The sequence below is a fragment of the Falco peregrinus genome, chromosome 2, assembly GCF_023634155.1.
Source record: "Falco peregrinus isolate bFalPer1 chromosome 2, bFalPer1.pri, whole genome shotgun sequence".
NCBI lineage: Eukaryota > Metazoa > Chordata > Aves > Falconiformes > Falconidae > Falco > Falco peregrinus.
In genome coordinates, this window is record NC_073722.1 from 25,429,445 (window position 1) to 25,449,005 (window position 19,561).

Below are 19,561 nucleotides of genomic sequence, written 5' to 3' on the forward strand. Positions count from 1 at the left end.
CTGTGGTTCTTTAAGCCACTTGTTTCGGAGCTAAGGATGCACTGTCAGACCACTTAGCACCAGTGCACTCCCAGTTGTGGGTTATTCACGTACGGATTCAGAGTGACACAACTCGGTGCTTCTACTTCTGCACCGAGAGTCCTTACTGTTGTTCTGTTAGCTTCTAAGCTGGAGCTTCCCTCTGTGCGAAGGCAACTCCTTCTATCCCCCAGAGCTAGCTGCCTAGTTAGTTAAGTATGTGCCGGCCAGGGTAGGCGTGCATTGCTTTTAACACAGTATTTAGCTTAGAAGGAACTTTGGGCCGGCCTCTGACTCTGCTGAGAGGGCATGTCCTGAGGTGGACTGCTGAAACATGAGAGGTCATGGAAAGATTTTTTTAGATTTACGTCAGAAAATCTGCAGGATTATGGACCGGTATCTAGTTATTGACCATCAAAGCACCCCATAATGCAACACTGAAGGAATTCTCAAGAAAACTTTAGATTTTTCTCTCTACATGTGTCTGTGTACACGTGTGTCGCTGTCTTCATTCAGCTGGAGTGGAAGTTTATGTGAAGGGGAAAAAACCCCAGCCTACCGCTAGGTAAGATGTAACAACAATATTTCAGAACAGCTTATAATTTCCTTGTTTTCTCTACCTGAATGAGAACTACACGGCATAAGCCTATGGAAAATGACAACGATGTATTATTTCTTTGATTTATGGTTCCCCAGCAAATGCTCTAAAGGTATACCAGCTATACCAACTTTACAAACAGTTCGTAGAAGCCATGAAGTAGAAGCATTGTTATGTACAATTAGAGGCAATTGTTGTGGTCACTAACAGTTGTGCAATGTTACCAGTGAAGTTTAAGCAGAGAGAGGCTTGTTGAAGATGGGCATTTATCACACTGGTCTATTGTGAGCTTGCAAGTACAGCTGAGGGATTTCCAAAAGGATATTTACAAATTGTTAATATCCTGTTTATGAAAACCATGTAAACAATCAAAGGCCATTGCCCAAAGACTCGGATGTTATTTAGATCTACGTAAAAGACAATTCCAACATTTGCAATGCAACTGTGGTGATATGTGACATCGTAATCCAAGCTGCCCCTTATGCAGCACGTTGCATAAGAATGTTCACTCTAGGAGAGCGGGGAAAGAGATGTGCAGAGAGACCTCAGTTTTTAGTTTAGTTAACCTATGCGCCCTTTAAAGTGGTTGGTTTGGAAAGATGGGTGATCATCTTTGTGTACAGCAGCACTTCCAGGAAATCTCTCTTCTGGTTCACAAAGGAGAATGTACAAGAATGAAACAGGGGGAAGGGTTGAGAAGCCAGGATGGAGACAATAGAGCGGGGCCATGTTCTGCACGGACTCTCACGGCTGGTGGGTTTCACCGAAGACCGGCCCTCTCCTGTGCTAACTGAATGGTCTTTGTTTTGGTTGATGTCAGGCTGCTTGTGTGCTTGGTTTGGGCAGGGTGGATTAATCTGGGCGTGGAGCTGGAACATGAGTGTGTTATGTATGAAGGGGTGACCTCTGCTGTAGGCATGCTGCAAGTCAGTGGCCAGAAGTGTCTCATCCCGAGCATCTCATGTGCGGCCTCTGTTCGGACTCTTAGGAAAATGTGGTTTTCGGGGATGCCTGTTTTCTTTGAAGGCCCTGTTGTTATTGAGGAGTTGAACTAGATTCAGAGACCTAACTTGTGTTCCGTAGCTTTGGCTAATTGACCCTTACCCATAGCCCTTGTTTGTCATGTGTGAAGGACAAAGACCCCAGCTGCAGGAGCGTTGATCAAGAACTGCCAGCCCTAGCTTAGTGCTATTCTTAATTTAATAACTGACACCAATCTAATTAAGCCCAGCCCTGGCCTTTGTCCTGCCCCACTTGATTTACACGCATGTGCACCGAGTGTCATAAAGGAAATCTCCTGCATCTCTTAAATAACATCAAGCGGCAGGAACGAGGATGAGGGGGTGGATGCGTAGATACCACACAGAGGAGTTATCCATGGAAGCGTCACAGGCAGCCAGCGGGCTGTTGGCATCTCTCCCCCAGGACACCCAGTTGCAGATTCTTCTGCTTGTCCCATCTCCCATGCACACAGCAGGTGACCAGCACCCTCCCCACCCACGGGTGCAGAGGTGGGGACGAGTTCCCTGGCGGGTAGGCCTAGGCTTCTGCCTCCCCTTGGGCAAACCCAGAACCCTTTGCTGAGACCGGAGAAGCATGCAGGATCTGAACACGCTACATTTTGCTTTTTAGCCAGGGAGGAATCCAGGCCTCACTCCAGATACAGGCTGAGGAACAGCAGCTCTGACCAGAAAACTGGGGTCTGTCTCTTATCCCAGCGGCTGGTTGCAGCCAGACCTCTGTGTGCGGGAGGAAGATCCCCTGTTGCAGGCAGATGGTTTCCACCTGTGCTGGAGCTCTCTCTGCCTTCTCAGCCCCACAGGTGCCTGCAGTCTGTCCGTGGGGCTTCCTGTTGGTACCCAGCCTGTGGCTAAGCTGGCTAATCCATTTCTTCAGGTTGTGACCTAGGAACGGTGTCTTGGGAGGCTCGAATACCTGAGGTGATGTTCAGACTATGGATGGGAGGAGAAGGTGACTGGAAGATGATTTCACATAATCTTGGTCATTCCCAAACCAAACCCCAGAGGTTTCTGCATACCGTGTGACTCAGGTTGGCTCTCAGGAGTTGGTGGTACTAAACTCACTGGAGATCAAAGAATGTGGAGTTTTATGGCAGGTTGGGCCCAGACAGGGAAAATACAGAAGGGAAATATCTTGGTTGAGTTTTGCAGCCCCAAAGTATTCGTGATGAGCTTCTTCCCCTTCTAGCTGCATCTCAGCAGACGGAGAGCATCATGTGAGCAGCCCAGCTCCAAGCTGGTGTGAGCTGGAGGGAGTGCCGTGGCTTATTTTTGCTCAAGCTGTAGGGGAGCTTCATTGGGGACCACAGCGTCCTAGTTTGAAATGTGACTGTAGTGGTGAACTGGGCACCCATGGTTTATAGGTTCCCTGAGGCAGGCTGTCTCATCACCTCTGCATGACAACAGCCAGCACAATAAAGGTCTGATCCTGACAGCCTTTTTTTTGGTCACTTCGGTAATAGTAATGATTAACAGTAATTATCAGAACAGTAATGGGAGTGTCCCATAATCCTAGTGGATGGGGGAATTCCACTAAGTGCATCTGCTTCCATGCCTAGCACTAGTTACCAGGCCAAACAAATACACCACGGACCTGTGCCTCTTTCCTTAGATTTAGTTTCTGGAACGTGTGCTGGCTAAGCTGGTTTCAGGTGAATTGCTGTTTACTCCATCATCCCTAATGACACATTCCTCCTGTCGAGGGTGCCCCAGCTCCCCATGCGCATGGCTGGCGTGCAGGTGACAGTCACCACTGAGTCGCAGCCAAAATGTGGAGTCTGCGGATGGCTGAAGTCCCAGCCTGGAGCACGGGCTGAGTGACAGCTTGGTGCTACCACTTCTAATTGAGCAGACCAAGCACAGGAACTCTGAGGCTGGGAAATGAGCTGCAAGTCAGCCTTTCCTCTGCTCTCGCCCTGCTTTTATCCCTTCACCCCCTGCAGCAGTGAAGGGGGCAAAATACGCTTGCCAAAGCGAATGAAGCCGCTGTAGCTGAGGCCTGCTTAACAGCTCAGTGGATGCCAAGGCTCCCAAATGGAGCAGGTGAGAGGCGGAGGGCTCTGCTGGCCACGTGCGTGCATCACATACTGATCAGGCTTTAGCACAGGTCTCTGAGGCTGGCCCTGCTCCAGCCCAAGGTGCGCCTTCCCTCCCCTCTGACTGGCACTGGTACACAGAGTGTCTTCCTCTGGGCTTCCCCATGCCAGCGCCAGCTCTCCAGATGGAAGGTACAGGCGAGGGACGGAAGCTAGCGGTGGAGAGCCCACAGCCAGGACTGACTGCTGTGGTGAAAGCCCGGCAGGAGCCTGTGGGTGCCTGCTGAGTCACACCGGTCCCCACGGTGGTTCTTGCTGTCATTTCACTATGTCATCCTGAGATGGATGTTGCTCTGAGGGCAGAGCTATCAAAAAGGTGGGCTACACGGTCAGCTGCCGGGAACATGCTTTCATCTAACAACTTCTGTTACACAGGCCACTGGCCCAGGGTCTGAATGCTGCACCCGCGCGTACACAGGGTGAACCATCAGAGAGGGCAGGCTTCATGTTTGCGTGTGTTCTGTCTCTCAGCGGTTCGTTCTCATCTTCTGGGAGAACAAAAAATACTGTTGAAGAGATTACTTTAGGAACTCAAACGAGGTGCGGATGGACAGAACAGCGCACAGGACTGATGGGCGAGGGGCCGGCGTTCTCCCGGCTTGCTTGCAACCTGCTACACGCTGGGGAAAGCCACTTTTCTTCCACCTCACTCCTTCTCTTATTCTTAATGAATTGCTTGGAGCAAGGAGGAACAATTACTTGATGTATGGGCAATGATATGGGAGGGACTTGGCTTGATAACACCCTTTACAAGGGTACAAATAAAATGCTTGCACAGGTTTGTTCAGTAACAAGGCAGAAGCTGTGAAAAGACTCTGCAAATGAAAAAAAGCGACAAACCCCTCGGAGGCTAAGAAATCACTTAGCATGGAGTACTGAGCTGTAATTAGGAAAGGGAAAACACCAGCGGAGCATTATGAAGCTCTTCTGCCAGTGAGATGTGTTGACCCATTCAGGACTTGCCCAGGGGAGGGTAATGGAAATGTGATACGAGACAGAAGAATGAAGCTTTAAAAACTGCCCTGCAGGGAGCAATCCAGTGTGGGCTGGTAGATCCGTACCCCCTTTTCATCTCCATTTTCTGAGATGTGTTGAGATGGATGGGAATTAGCTGTTTGGGGTTTGGTTTTTTTAAATTTCATTCCTAAATTGCTAGTTAATGCTAAAGTTGACTAAGAAATGAGGGAATTTGGGGGATTGTTTTTTTTTTTTAAACAGCAAAACATTTGTGTTGTCCAGTAGCTTTGACCTCACCCTGCATTTACAGGAAGAGGCATCAGCCACTTTCAGCCTTGGGGGCAGTGTTTTGAACTCTCATAGTTTATAGGAAAGTCTGGTTGTTTAAGAACATTTGACCTAATTCATCGCTTGCATACATGGCAGATTCAAAACTGACCTTTACATGGAGTAATTTTGGCTCCAGGTTTTTTCTTACTCCATTTCCTCCAGACTATCTCATCTATGTATCCTTGTTAAATATATTCCATTCTTAGGGCATTTGTGCCCCCATGTGAGCCCCATGCTTTTTACCACTTAAGATTTTTGTACTTTAATATTAAACTTCTGTATTTCAAATGAAAATACTGTCAGGTGAACTGCACTTCTGTTAGCCATCTGATCCTTTGAGAGCATTTCTTGAGGATCTCTCATGCTGTGCAATGAAAGCTTGCTGTGTGTAAAAATTTGTCTCGCATACTGATGTATACACTCATACTGTTTTCAAAAACGCTGATTTTCCCAAGAGTTTATGAAAATGCTGGGGTTTGTTACTTTGTGTGTGTGCTATGGTGCTGTGTGCTTCAGTGTGAGACTAAGGAATTATTTTCTTCCAGTTTCAAAAATGCTTTCTAACAAAAAAATGTTGATTTTGCAAATAGGTCTTATTCTCAACAGACGAAAACAACGCAGATCCATCCCCGCAACAGCGATGCATAAAGCTGGATGCAAGTCCTACAGAAAGCAGCTAAAGTAAGTAGTACAGTCACTTGTCATGTATGGCTTCAGTTACAAAAATCCAAATACATAAAGCAGCAGTTCGTTGCTGTAAACACTATGTGTGTTCTTCTAGAACACCTTGAGGAAAAGCATTTTCAAGCACAAAAAAATGTACATGTAAGCTGTATTTTTTCCTCTCTAAATTCTCATTCATAGACAATCCTCTCTTTCAGCAGCAGTAGACAAACTAATAAACAAAGCTCAGTCCATACCCTCGAAGTAATCACTGCTGGGAATCTGCTGCTTTGTCCGAAAAGAAGTGAATCCTTGTGACAGTGGAGGAAGATGGAGCACAATGTGGGCTGGAGTTAAGCCATGTACTTTATTAAGCCATTGCAAGGCAATAGAAGCAAGTCTTTTGCGTAAGTTCTTAGGGTATTTCCGCATATACTTGTTAGACTTTGTAAGGAAGAAAACCTGAAATGTCAAAGCGTTCTGGGGGCTACTCGCTGCTCTGATCCCAAGTGGCGTAAATCCATCACTGACTTGACTTGGGTGTGCCAGTTCACCCCAGCTGAAATTGAGGCCACTAGCTGAAAGGCACCCGTGATGTTCTGTTGCCCAATCAGTGCTACCTCTCAGCATTGTACAGACATGTCGCTCCATGCTCGGATCTGTGGGATGCAATGAATCTGCCTTACAACGAACCTATCGGTGCAGGAAGGCACTACTCGGTGTGAGTAGCTTCTTGGAAGATTGGCTCTTAAGGTGTGTGTCAACCTTGCTCAAAGAGGCGGCCTCCACATGGAGGAGAGGATGGTGAAAGCTGTAAGCGGGGACGCCAGACGTGGAATCACATGCCGTGAGACAAAGAACATTACGGAAAGATGAAACAAAGATATGTGTGTGATACTTGTTTTCCATATATTCAAATGTGAAAGAGGAAATTCCAATGAATTGCTCCAATTGTGTCAGCGTTACTTGGTATCTGGGTACCGGTACAAGACTATAATTAAATGCTCTCTTTCAGAGGATAAATCATGCAGGAATTTAAGGGTGAAATTAATTATAAAGTGGAAGTTCTGCAGTGATGCTGCTTTTTAAGGCATCTGTATGCCCACACACAGAAATGCTTTACTAATCATTGCAATTCCTTCCTTTACTCATTATGATCCCTAAAAGAGCAGACAATAAAATCCTTAATAAGGGGGGTCAGCCCAAATTAAAGAAGGAACAAAACAGTCATGTGACATCAAAAAAAGCTACCATCTGCTAATCTCAAAGTGGTATGCTGATTGTATGGGGATGAGCCATGAGCCTAATGCTAGAGAAGGGAAAAAGGGGACTTGGAAAAAGATTCTGGCTGTATCTTGCTCCACTCATGGAGGACGAACTTCTGAACGCTACTTTCACGCTGATCTTTGTTACATTTATCTGGCCAGCTCTCACACCATTTAGATAATTAATATATGGTGCTGGCATACAATTCTACAGTAACACGTTGCCTTTTTTCATTTCAGCACCTCCACACTTCTGTAGACCTAAGAAAACACTCCCAAAAAAAAGCAGTATGATTAGTATGTACCGGATACATTCCAGCTCCTTGAATTAATGTGTTTATAACTTGTAATTGCAATCTGAACATGTAGATGTAGTATATCATATTCTGCAGTATCTTCTACAATTAACAGTCTTGTATCAAGAACCGCTTATATAATGGAGAAACTATGGATACTTGAGTCACCAGCTATTTAACTGCACCTTGCTGTCAATACTCAAATTCCTTACGCTATGAGATAGGCTTATCAGTTCTGCAGTAAATTGGGTATCACCTTGCCTTTTTTGACGCTGGAGAAGCGGTAAGGCGGAGAAAGAAGTTTTTTGATTTAAAAGGAAAAGAAATAATCACCGTTGCTGAGCAGCTTGTGTAGATAAAACACATTTTCTATTTCAGGCAAATGCATACAGAAGGGATTTGGGGGTGGGGTATCCCTCAGCTGTTCGATGATGGGATGGAGGCACGGAACGTGGCCTGGCCTAAGACAGCAGTGAAGCGTGTGGACTTCAACAAGATGCTTGAAAGGAATTTTTTTAAAAAGTAGCAGTAACTAGTCAACTGCTGTCTAACTGAAAGATTTGTTGCTACCAGTAGCAGCCTGTCCTCCGGGCTGCGATGAGGCCCGGGGCTGGAGGGGCCACGCAGCGTAAGCGCTCACTGGCCCTGGGCCTGTCGCAGCCGGACGGGGTGCTGGGTGAGGCGCTGCCATTCCCCTGGCCCAGGCCGTAACTTAACAGTGCCGAGGCTCCCTGGCAGCAGCGCGTGAGTGCTGAGGGTTACTTCAGAGATGCCAGGAGAGGGGAGATCAGGGACAGCAGCAAGTTTCTGGCTGCCCACCCTGAGGAGTGTGTTCCAAACCTTGGTTTACGCGTGGGCAGCGTTGGTGGCGGTGCCGCGACGCAGCGGGGGCTCAGAGCCCACCCGGGCAGCGGGAGCGCTGGCCAAGGCTCACAGCGCTGCACGTCGTGCCGATGTGTTGAGGGCAGGCGGGAGGCAGCAGGGCATCAGCCGTGGGCATTCAGTGCCGCGGGAAGCCCCGGGCATCGGTGCCTGGGCCAGGTCGCTGAGAGGGGACGGGTGATCGCCTGGGGCCCCCGTGCTATTTGCAGAAAGCTTGCTAAAGGCAGGGCAGGCAGGCGGCCGCGGGCAAGGCTCCGCAAGGGGGTGCCCCCCACCGGGGCAGCCGGGCGGGGGGCGGCGGCGCGGCACGCCGGGGGCGGCGGGGCAGGAAGCGGGAGGCCGGGGCCGGGCACCTGCCCCCAGCCGAGCCGCCCGCGGTTTCATCACCGGCGAGCGCCGCCCCGCCTCTGCCGCGGCCCATAAAGGTGCGGGCGGCGCGGCCGGCACCCACAGCGCTCCGCCGGCCCGCTCTGCCTCCCTCGCCGCCTCCTCTTCCTCCCGGGACGCCAGGGTGATGGACGCCGGCTGCCTGCGGGCCCGCAGCCTGCTGCTCTCCCTCGGTGAGTGCCGCCCCCCGCGCCGGGGACCGTGACAGCCCTGCGCCCCGTCCCCAGGGCTGGGGGCGCCTGGTGGCGGAGCTGGGCTTGCTGCGGCCGCGGGCAAGCCTCTGGCGAAGCGCGGAGCTCGGCTCGCCGTGGGGCCGGGGGCGGAGCGGCGGGCAGGGCTGTCTGCGGGGGGCTGGGGGGCTGCGTGCGGCGCACAGCTCTCGCCTGGCGCCGGGCTGCTTGCGGGACGTTGCGGTGCTTGTGCGACGCCCAGGCGTGCCCTGTGGCTGAGTGATGGGGAGCGCACGTTCCCCTTCTCCCCAGCGGCGCGGGCAGCTCCCGTCCTGGCTTGTTTGTAGCCCCGCTGCCTTCACCCGCGCCGCGCTGCGGGTGAGCTCAGCAGGTGAATCCCCACGGCAGCACAGACTTCCTTATGGTAATGCAACAGGCTGTGGCCTCCCTTTGCTTGACGCTCCTCCACCTCCTCCCCAGGAGCGCGTTACTCTTGTTGCATGACATAAGCTACCTGGAAGTCTGAAGCCAACACGTGTATCCTTAGAGTGTGGAGAGTCCTGGAGCCTGGGCGCGCTGGGAAGCTACAGCTGATTCTTGTCACACACCTCCGCTGGGCGCTGGCAGTGACAGGCTGCTGACAGCTGACCCCGTGAGGTGACTCGAAGCGTGGGCAGCAAACGTTGGAGACAGGACTGACACCTGGCACACTCTCGTGTTACTTTAACGACAAAGCATCTTCTTACGCTCACAGCGTTGGGCTCAGGGTCACAGGCAACGGGGAAGCTCCCTTCCCAAGACTTCTCTTTTGGGACAGATGTGCCCTCATCTGCTAAATCTACTGCAACTTGAGTTTCTGCCTCTCATCTTGGCCAGGTATTTCCATAGCAGCTTATGGATCAGCTGTGGCACAGCATCTTACTTGCTGGGACAGCGGCAAGTAAGTGGCTAAAACATCTTGTAGTTCGTGACTCAGCCGTGCTTTGCACGAAATTAGCACTGGAAAGAACTGGTATGTCTTCATGGATCTGTATACAGATTTATTTATTTCCGGGGCAGGCACAAAATCTAATAGTAAGGGATAGATTAGTCATAGCTGGATGGCATCATAGCGACTGGCATGAGCACTTTACTGCCTTTCCCTCCCAGGTCAGTAGCGTAAGCAGGACTCAGTGCCACTGGCAGGAGCTGGAAAGACAGTCTGTCGCTGGTGTGATGTCAGACTTTGAGGTGCCCTGCTGAACGGCTGAAGCCTAACTGAAGTGACAGTCGTTGTCACCTTTGTATCCTGGCTACCGTGGGCTTGGCAGCTCCGCTGCAGAAAGGCAGTGGTGGTGGAGGAGAGCTGTCGCTCACCCCTGAGGAGCCACGGTGCTGTGCCAGCCACACGGTGATGTGGCAGCGGTGGAGCCAAGCCCAGGCCCTGCCTTTTCCGTGACCTGCCGCTGGTCTCCTTGCAGCCACTGTAGTGCCCACTCAGTGGGGGAAGGCAGGCCTTGGATCTCCAGACTCACTGGCCAGTTCCATGAGCTGCTGACATGTTTTTCTGTGTCACGTTTGTGTGGCCGTCAGCAAGTGGGCTGGACATACAGGTTGCTCTGTGTGGCGATGTGCAGAATGCCAGCGGTTGATGTGCCTGGCTGGAAGCAATAATGGATTTATGCTGCGTCTGTGGTGTAGAGACCTCTGTCCCCACGCATGTGGTGGAAAGCAAAGTGGCCAAGGCACAGTGGTAGCACGTGAATAGGATCACTGGCGTGTAGGTCTCCACAGGGGTGGAAGCAGTACTGAGATGACTGGGTGCACATAATACGTAATTATCTGCATTACCTCTGCTTAAGGGTAAGTCCTGGCACAATGCTGAAGATGATTATGTGGGTCTGTAGCAATTATGGGGTGATAGGCTTCCCGTAACAGGCTGGCGTTTCCAGGGCTACCTTAGAGCTGCTGGAGTCAGCAGTTGTGAAGTCATGGGTACAAAACATGAGATGAAGAAACTACTTCCCAGAAATACATATAGACGCTTCAGTCCAGTCGCCCTAAGGGTAGTGTATTTGAGTCTCTCTCTTTCAGTACTATCACACCTGGTGCCTCCACTTAGACAACAGGACAAACATACATAGACCGCAGGGGGATGAAGGGTGGAAAGGGCTGATAGCATCTCCTCTCACATGGGTGAGAAGAACGACCTGTACATCTTGTATGTCTCATCTCAGGAAGAGGAGTGTTGGGCATTGGCCTTGATGGGCATGGTCAGGCAACTAGGCACCAGGTACATCCTACCCAAAACATCAAGAAGAAACCAGATGTTGTGTCCTGAGTACAAGGATAGGGAACTGTGCTCTGTCTGAGGTGGTTAAACTTATCTCGTATGACCGCTTCCCCTTTCTCAGGAAAAAATGCTCAGCCTACGTGGATAAACCTGAACTGTAGAGATGCTGTGGTAGATGTGAGCAAGGGGTATAGTCGCACAGCCAAATCTTGAATAAGAAAAAGCTGTTTGCAAGACTTTTCTGGCTAGCTCTACATTTCCATGATGCTCATTTAAAACAGAACCTTCCACCTAGCCTTTATTGCCAGAGGTGCTTGCTTTGCCTGAGATGGCCTGCAAACTTCTGTGGCTAGCTCGGGAGGTTAGCAGCAGATGGATACTGAAGGCAATGCGCTGGAATTAAATGGTGGTAGTAGCGGTGCTCACAAAGCCAGTAGGACAGACTGGATAACTTTCAACTGTCGTGTTTCCTGCTTAGTCTACACAAAGAAGGCCTTAGACAGTCAGATGGACTCTGGGTGTCCAAAATCAGGTGACAGGGTTTGACCTTGATTTGTCCCTAGAGGTAAAATGGGCTGAGATCCTCCAGGTGTCACCTGGACATGTCTGTGCTTGGAGTTGCCTTGAAAGTGCAGCCCACGTGAAAAGTGTAGGTGCTACTGCAGTGGCACAGAGACCACTGACACGTCATATGTGAAGTAGCATCATGGGGTCTTCTTCAGATGAACGAGTGCAAGACTAGTGATCTTGGTGACAGGCAAAGCCACCTCAAGTGATGACCGATCGCTCAGAAACCTGACAATTCACCTTTAAAACGGGTGTAAATCTTGCAAAGAGACTAGTTCTCAGCTACGTGTATCCTGTATGTGCATCCTTCATCCTTAGCAGTCATCATGCAACTGGAAACTAGCTGGCTTTCAGTGGATGAACTGATAATTAGCCCTTGCATGTCATCTCTGATGAAGGCTGCAGGAAGCAAAGGCAGCCGGTCTCCATCCCTCATTTTCCTTTCATCCTTCGTGGAAGGACAAGGCAACAGCAGCATTATTCCAGCATCAGCCACTGCTGTCAGTGTTAACCTTGCAGGAATACCTGCAATAACAGGTGGCATTGTGTGTGCATGCTGGTGGCATAGCAGCAGGCGTAGCACTCACATTCCTGCAAGGCGCACGTGAACATCCAGCATCTCATTACTGTTATCTTGTACCCTGTATTTGCTTAGTGAACAGCGAAGGAATAAAAATGTAACTACCTCTCCCATGTCCTATGTTTGGTACACATCATCTGATAATTATTCTGGGAAAGCCTCTCCTTTACCATCTCTGTGTGTGGATCCCTTATCCTGATGCAGGATCCCCCTCCCACTGATGTCAGAGGAGAAATATGTACATGGGGGAAAGGGCAAAACATAACAGTGCGGAGCAGGAGGAACTTTGCCCGAATGCAGAAGATACTGCTGGGTGTCAGCAAATATCCACGCCTGCACTCCAGCCTTTCCGGCTTGTGCGTCCGCAGTCAGGCGGCGGAGGCTGACGGCTGTTGTGCATGGCTGGAATGGGGCAGGCCCTTGTTCAGTGTTGTAGGGGGAGGTTAAATTGGTCCCTCACAGGTGTCCTTTTTGGCCTTTCCTCTAGCTGGAATGCGGTGCCTCCTTCTGGAGTAAAGAGAAGAGCTGACTCATAGGTCTGAGTATCTCCAGTGCAAAAGCTGGGTTCCGGTAACTCTTGAACTGGGAGCTTTAGATTAAAAAACAACTGCTCAGGTTATGCTCAGATCAGGGAAGTATGCAAGCTGAAACAGCAGTAAGTAGACTAAAAGAGATGGTCAGCTGGCTTAATCCATCTGCTTGGCTAAGTACAACAGAAGTGGCTGTCTCTGGTACCTCTAGCATATTTTGTCTTACGTTCATTACTGTCACATGGCCCCCACACCAAATCTTGCCATAGCACGTCACACAGAGATGATAGCAGCAGTACATGGGGAACAGGAGGGAGCCTCAGGTCACTTACTCTTGCTAGTCTCAGGATTTCAGCATCCCTTCTTGCAGTGATGTGGTATATACTTAGTGGGACACGGCTCTCCTGTGCCATAGCTGCTCTCTTGCTCTCTGCCAAGGGAGCAGCGTAGTCCATGGACACTCCTGAAATGTCCCTCTGGTTCCTGGGAAGAAGGACTAACTCAGTAAATCTTCTTTTCCCAGCATCACTGGGGACACCAGGTCCCTGGCTGAAGCTCAAAGCCTGCCTGCCATTCTAGCAGTAATGGACTTGCCACCGTCTGTCATCTGATGGCCTCATCCTTCAAACACCTTAACTTTCTGTGGTGGTGACTCTAGTTGGCCTTACAGAAGGGTTAAAGTGCTTCTGAAGAAATCTATAGCGAGCACAGTGCTGTTCTTTAAAAAAAAAAAAAAAAAATCCCACCCTGAAAGTAAACTGGCTGGTCCTGCTCCATTGGAGTGAAAGGCAGGTCCTGCTGAGTCACACTGGCAGGTGCAGGTGTCTCCGGCTTGGGCTGCTGTGCAGGGCAAGATGTCAGCATCATTGCTCTGTTACTGTGGCTCTCACTTGGGCGGACCTAGCCTTTGTCCTTACTTCTAAAGCTCGGTGGAAACCTGGCTTAATAGCTTTGCAAGGAATGCGGTGGAGAGGGAGGTGAGGAGAAGGAATGTTGTTTTTAAAGAAACAAAAGCACACAACCCCCCCCCCCTGTCCCTCTAAGATGGATATTCCTGCTGTTCTTGCCTCTAGCTGGTAAAAAGCTTAAAGGAAGCCTGCTAATCACCCAGAAATAATGAGTTGCAGGAAATCTATATATTACTACTAGATTTAACTCTGAGATGTAATGAAACTTTCTAATAACTGGAGTTGAATTGGAGTGATCAAGAAATTATGAAGGCACACTCCCTCCATTAGACATGCATGACCTGACAAGTTAATAGAGGCAAACAGCCCAAAGACACAAATTACAGACTTCTGTGGAATGGGGCTGATGACTAAACAGTTCATGAGCAGGTTAGTTTGTGACCACAGCAGGAGTGTTAGCCAAGTGGATTCCGTGGCCAGCTGGGGCAATCATTGACTGCTCCTCACACACTAGCCATGAGGCTACAGGTACTTGTGTTGGCCTTCAAATCCCGTTTGAATATGTTCATTTAACTGATAGAATACCTGAAAGCTGTGCCTGTGCAGCACTGTGCAGCCCAAAAGATGTCTAAATGCTTTATTATTCTGAGAGAAGGGAAGGAGGGCCCTTGCTCCCCAAGGAAGCTCCAGTAGCTGAGCTCCTCAGCCTGCCTGGTGCAGTCCCATATTATGTCTGGTACCCGCATCGAACCTGCTGAGCTGCAGTTTTCTTTAGCATGGGTGGTGAAGGAAGGACAGAAATGTACCCGTTTTCTTCCGGGGTTCTGCTGAGGCCCAGGATCCCTAAAGAGGTCAGTAGCCTCTCCAGCCCGGGGACCAGATGAAGAGGGGTTGGTGGCTAGTGTTAGCCGTCTTTGCGATGGGCTTTTAACTGGAACTTCAGCACGAGAGCGGGTGCTGGTGCGGGAACTGTCCAGCCTTTCCGGGTAGCAGGAAGCTACTGATGAAGAGCAGCTTTTGTGTTAAGCCTGCCTCGAGCAGTATGTGGTCTCTGAAGGCAGCGGCAGGGTGCTGAGCCTGGCTCGGCACTGTCCTGGCGTGCTGAGTCACCAGCTGCACTGACTTGCTGAATCCCAGGAGATTCTCTCCCCGTGGACTGTTGTGACTCGAGGACATCTTGATTTCGGTCACCAAAAGAGCTCTTCCTGCAATGAATTCTGGATTGTTGTGCCGAATTGTGGAGCCCTTTGCACAGGTGCCATACCAGACTGCCAGTCAGAAATGTGACATAGTCAGAAATGTGACACAGTCAGAGTAGGCCCAACTTCTGCCTCTCCTCCGTAATCTCTCCAAGCCTGTTCCTGCCCAGTTTCAGTCAGACCGTGGGTGAGAGGTGGTCACAGACACTGAGCTGCCATTTGATGTCTGTTGTACATTAAAAGATTGTATTTCAGAGATGTTTCTTTGGTCTGTCTTACATATTATAGGCAGCAGGTCTCTCAGATCTATGTTTTTTAAGCTTATGACATTGTATTTTTCCTATGAAGATAAAAAAGCTTCAGTTCTTTTTGTATTAAGTATTTCAGCTGGTGTACTCATTAACTGTGCTTTAAAAGCATCTCTTTTTGAATCTTCTTTTTATTCTCTTATAGGTTACCTATTGCAGGCAGTCCTGGGCACAACAGTGATCCCGTTATGTGGGCCTGGTGAAATGGAGAACTGCACAACAGCACTAAGTAAGTGCACTGCACAGCTCTCTGTGAATAACAGGTCTTTGGTTCGCATCTTCCTTGGGCTAGCGGCCTCAGAGGTGGCCTTGGGAGCCATTTTTCACTTGAGCAACATTGCCAACATCCTGCAAAGTGCTCAGTGGTGTTGAATGAGAACCGTTTTTTTAGCCTATATTTCCTTTAGTATTGCTTCTTCAGCAGAAGAGCTCTGTCCGAAGAGAACTCTGGTGAGAACTCTGCTGTAAAAGCAGAAATAGCTTATATGGGACTCCCAAAGGAAAAGTCAATATATCTCTGGCCTGGGAAAATCCTCTCCCAGTAGAGGTCGCTTGGTAGTGAAACTATTAGTTGTACTAGTAAAGCTTGTACATTGTTTGGGAGAGACAAAAGGAAAATAAAGATGACGAGATGCTGACAAAATCTCCTTGCAGTCCAGACAGAGAACAGTCCACGTGTGGCTCAAGTTGGGATAACTAGATGCAAGCCTGAAATGAAGGACTACTGCTTCCACGGACAGTGTGTGTACATAGTGGACTTGGATGAGCACTACTGCAGGTATGGAGAGGGCAAAGCACCCTGAGGTGGGCTTTGGGCTCAACCCTGCGTGGTCTTTGATCTCGCTGCTCTTGACACTTAGCTGGAACACAAATCCAGCAAAGTATTTAAAGGCTCTCAAGACCTTGCAGAGGAGCAATATATCTATAATACACCTCGGCTGCATTTAAGCAACTGTTAAGTGTGTGTGCTGGCTCCAGTGAAACCTGGGTGAGAGTCTTAGACACCTGAAATTAGTCACCAACCCAACTCGGGACACTCATTCTGATGTGCTTCCCTGTTCATCTGTATTCACAGTAGTGTGTGAGATCCAGACCTCAGGCAAAGCAGCAAGGTCTCCCCTTTGATTCATCCTACAAAATAAAGACCCTCTAGACATTTTTAAGGGTGTTCATCATTTACTTGAAGAATTTGCAACCATTTCTAGGACCACGTGGGCTTGAGTTACGTTAGTCCAAATTGCTTGCCCCTGCAGGCCAGCAGTGTGGCATGCTTTGTGGACTGCTAAAGTGTAACCCCACGGCCATGTCTCTAATTCTGCATCTGTTATCTTCAGGTGTGATGTAGGTTTCTCTGGTGTCCGGTGTGTGCATTCAGAACTTGTCAGACAACCCCTCAGTAAGGAGTATGTGGCACTGACAGTTATCGTAGTGCTGCTTTTCCTCACCGCCATCTCTATTGCAAGCTACTACATCTGCAGAAGGTAAGAAAGATTTTCTTCGTGGCTCAGGAAGGCGAGTCAGCTGTATGTGTAGCAAGATGTCCACTGAGTACCTCCAGATAGACTGGGATACCTGCACTCACTCGACTGCATGGAGAGAGTTTGATACACAGGCCTGTTAGCCTGCACTTAGTGTTCAAAACCAGGAGGTACGCTGACCGCGTAGCATAACCCAGATCGCAGGCTAGGCAACAGTACCCTCCGATGCCCTTTCACCCTGATGGAGGACTGGGTAGGTTAGTTCGCGTTTGACTTAGAGGGTGTGTTGAGGCGGAGGAGAGAGCAGATAGGGAATAGCAAGTTTCTAGTCCTTTTTCCTGGTAATGCCATTTCCCCCAGTCATCAGGAACTGGAGAGCAACTGGATTCACATGAGCTGATTTGTTTATCTGCCGTGTTAATTGTGATGAGTGTGATATCACAAGCATTGCCTTATCAGCTGTACCATGGAGGACAGTAGCCTTCTCCATTAACAGACCCACAAGCAGCAGGAATTGTTCTTCCGGCTAAAAACTAGTCATTAGCAGCTACCGAGAAGCTGGAACAGCCCCCAGAGGGAGAGCTGAGCTTCACAGGTCTGATAGCTAGATGGTATCCACTGTAATTCCTCTTCCCTACCCGAGGACTTGATGGTGCGTCATCTCAAGAAGACAGCGGCCTCGTCGGTTAGGGTATTCAGCCTTATTGCAGGGAAAGGTCCAGCAGGAATTCTCAAAGACAAACTTAGTGCCAGCAACAAGAGTTTAATGCAGATGTGAAACCTTCAGTGAAGGGTTGATGAGACTGCATGCAAGTTCTTTCAGACCTGGAAATGAGCACAGACAGAGCGTAGCTGCTAGAGGTTTAAAACAAATGTGAGGAGGCCATGCAGCTTTTGGGTTTTTTACCTTCACATCCCCCCACCCCTTCACTCCCCCAAAAGCCGTTTCCAACAAGCGGCTTTCCAGAACTCACATTTCTCTTTGCTACTTTCAGGTACCGAAACAAGAAGAGACAATCAAACACCAGCGAATACAAGGAAGTTGGTGCCCTGTAGAAGAAACGGTGGCTCCCTCCCGTGTTTTGTCCATCTGGATGGACTCAGTGGCTCCCCATCTATTTAAATGTTATTTTTATTAACAATATTTACAATATTTATATCCTTTTAAAAATTTCAATCGTTTGGTGATCCAATCAGTATAGGTCAAGCATTTTATTTTCAGTGTTTTATTTTTTTATTAAATAATATTTCCTAATGAGAACCTCACCTAAGTGGTTCTGTGGAATAGAGATATATTTTTATAAAACCTCATCTTCTTACTCTGAAGAGTAATTTTATATTTATTCTTGTGAATATGCCTAAACCAATTCTACTCCTTGAAATAAAAGTACTAGACGGAGTCAAAATGTCTGTGTGGTTTGATTGAAGCGAAACTGGCGTGGCTTGGCTGAGCGGGTTGTTTGAGGTCCCAGCAGTTACTTTCCGAGAGAGAAACCATAGTATCACTGATAGTATGTATCCATGCACCCTAGTTCCAATGCACATAGCTATTAGCTGGTGTAATGGGAGGAAGACAGAAAGGAAGAAGGAGCGCAGCTCCTCGCACAACCTATCCAGCTTGTACCACGTGACAGGAGCATGGATCTCAGCTCATCCATACCCTTGGGAAAGTTGTGCTGGGTATATTTTGGATTACCGGAGGGAGGTGGCAGCCCAGGCTGATGGGTCTCTGCAGCTGAGCACAGTAACACATGGCAGCTCAGGGTATGAGTGTAGCTACAGGAAGAAACCTCCCTCCGAACCGGTACCAGCACTCAAGTCCTCCCCATAGTGTTTCTGCCAGAGCCTCTATCGTGCAGCTGGGAGCAGGGGAAAGGAAAGTTTGAGTTTGGGCTTAATGTAGGTGTCTTGTTGACCTCAAATAAAGTTAGAGAAGCCCGCTGGGTTTAGCTGCACCCCAAGGGTGGCTCACTGTGAACAGAAAGGATTCTTGCAGTGTCTGAATCATCCCTGTTAATACCATCATTTCTCATACTTGGAGAAGACGTGAGGAAAAAGCACAACCTTTACATCATTCCTGGTCTTTGCCAGTGGTCCAGGTGAGCTCTGTTGGCTGGCTTCACTTGGTGTTTATGCGTGTGAGACCTGTGATCTCCTGACCTGTGCAACGGGATCTTTGTAAGGAAGAGCAGTGGGACCTGAGACAGCACAAGGCGAGAGTGCTGCTTCAGAAGCTCGCAGTCAGCCGGAGGCCCTCATGGAGGAATAAACTGGCTCTTTCCCTCTCTCCTTGAAACTGCCTTCCTGTATTAGATGCTCTTGAGAACAAGCAAATGAAAGGGTGGGATCTTATTTTCAAAAGTGACTTTCCTTGCTTTTTGCTATGTGTTGTCCAGTAACAATTCTCAGCTGAGCTGTAGGTAGCAGGTCTTAAATCTGCTGTGCATCATACTGCGGAGTAAAGCCTGCCTGTGACCTGCCACGAAAGGGAACCTGCAGGCTCATCCACACACGCGCAGCAATCTGGCAGGAGGGGGCTGGTTGTGACAAGTTGTCCGGCCATCAGCGGTCTTCAGGAATGCAGCTGTCGGTCTCCTGGCCAGAGAGCAGAGAAGCTGTGGATGGGAACCAGGGAGGGTCCCTGTAGCTGGGGCTGGGAGGTGAGGTGGGAAAGGCTCTGCCCTGGCCGCGTGGCCTATGCCCCTTTCTTTGGGAAAGATGAGTCATGTGAAATAATAGCTCTGCTTCTTTCCCAGCTTGATACTCGCGTCCTGACTGGGACTTACTTTCCCTGCTATCTTTCCTCTGACAAGCACCAACCATAGCAAAGGTGTGGTCAGGCAGACCTGGGGTGTGATGAAATAGCTCTGCCCGGAATCTGCCAGTTTTCCTTGCCCTTCTCTCCTCCATGAGGAGTGCATAAGGTGGGGAGGAGGAGGGACGTCTGCTTAGGTGTGATCGAAGCAGATGTTACACGTGGTGGATCACTCCAGCTGTGCACAGCAGGAGAGCCCAGATGCTCCAGGCTACTGCACATG

At 49.3% G+C, this 19,561-nt stretch overlaps 2 protein-coding genes across 4 annotated transcripts in view; both read left to right on the forward strand.

Annotated features, from left to right (window-relative positions):
* EPGN (epithelial mitogen) overlaps positions 1-15,207 on the forward strand; it is a 41,321-nt gene extending 26,114 nt beyond the window's left edge. Inside the window, exons 7-8 of one of the 3 annotated variants that reach the window (XR_008745637.1) lie at positions 5,609-5,699; positions 15,191-15,207. The gene's annotated coding sequence lies outside the window, so the exon portion shown is untranslated. Of the gene's footprint in view, positions 1-5,608; positions 5,700-5,899; positions 7,838-15,190 lie in introns of those variants that run through there. The other 2 variants (XR_008745634.1, XR_008745635.1) reach the window with 2 other exon arrangements.
* Positions 8,447-17,922, forward strand: EREG (epiregulin). Its single transcript, XM_055794985.1, has 5 exons — positions 8,447-8,684; positions 15,191-15,274; positions 15,700-15,823; positions 16,380-16,526; positions 17,519-17,922. The coding sequence occupies exons 1-5, from the start codon at positions 8,639-8,641 to the stop codon at positions 17,577-17,579; spliced, it is 462 nt and encodes a 153-aa protein (XP_055650960.1). The 5' UTR covers positions 8,447-8,638; the 3' UTR covers positions 17,580-17,922.
* The last annotated feature ends 1,639 nt before the right edge of the window (positions 17,923-19,561 follow it).

What these genes read in the sequence shown, in the direction of transcription:
- EREG (XM_055794985.1), top strand. Translation starts at nt 8,639, where the DNA reads ATGGACGCCGGCTGCCTGCGGGCCCGCAGCCTGCTGCTCTCCCTCG. An exon ending in GAACTGCACAACAGCACTAA is followed by an intron (nt 15,275 to 15,699) that starts GTAAGTGCACTG and finishes ATCTCCTTGCAG; the next exon opens with TCCAGACAGAGAACAGTCCA. An exon ending in TTGGATGAGCACTACTGCAG is followed by an intron (nt 15,824 to 16,379) that starts GTATGGAGAGGG and finishes TGTTATCTTCAG; the next exon opens with GTGTGATGTAGGTTTCTCTG.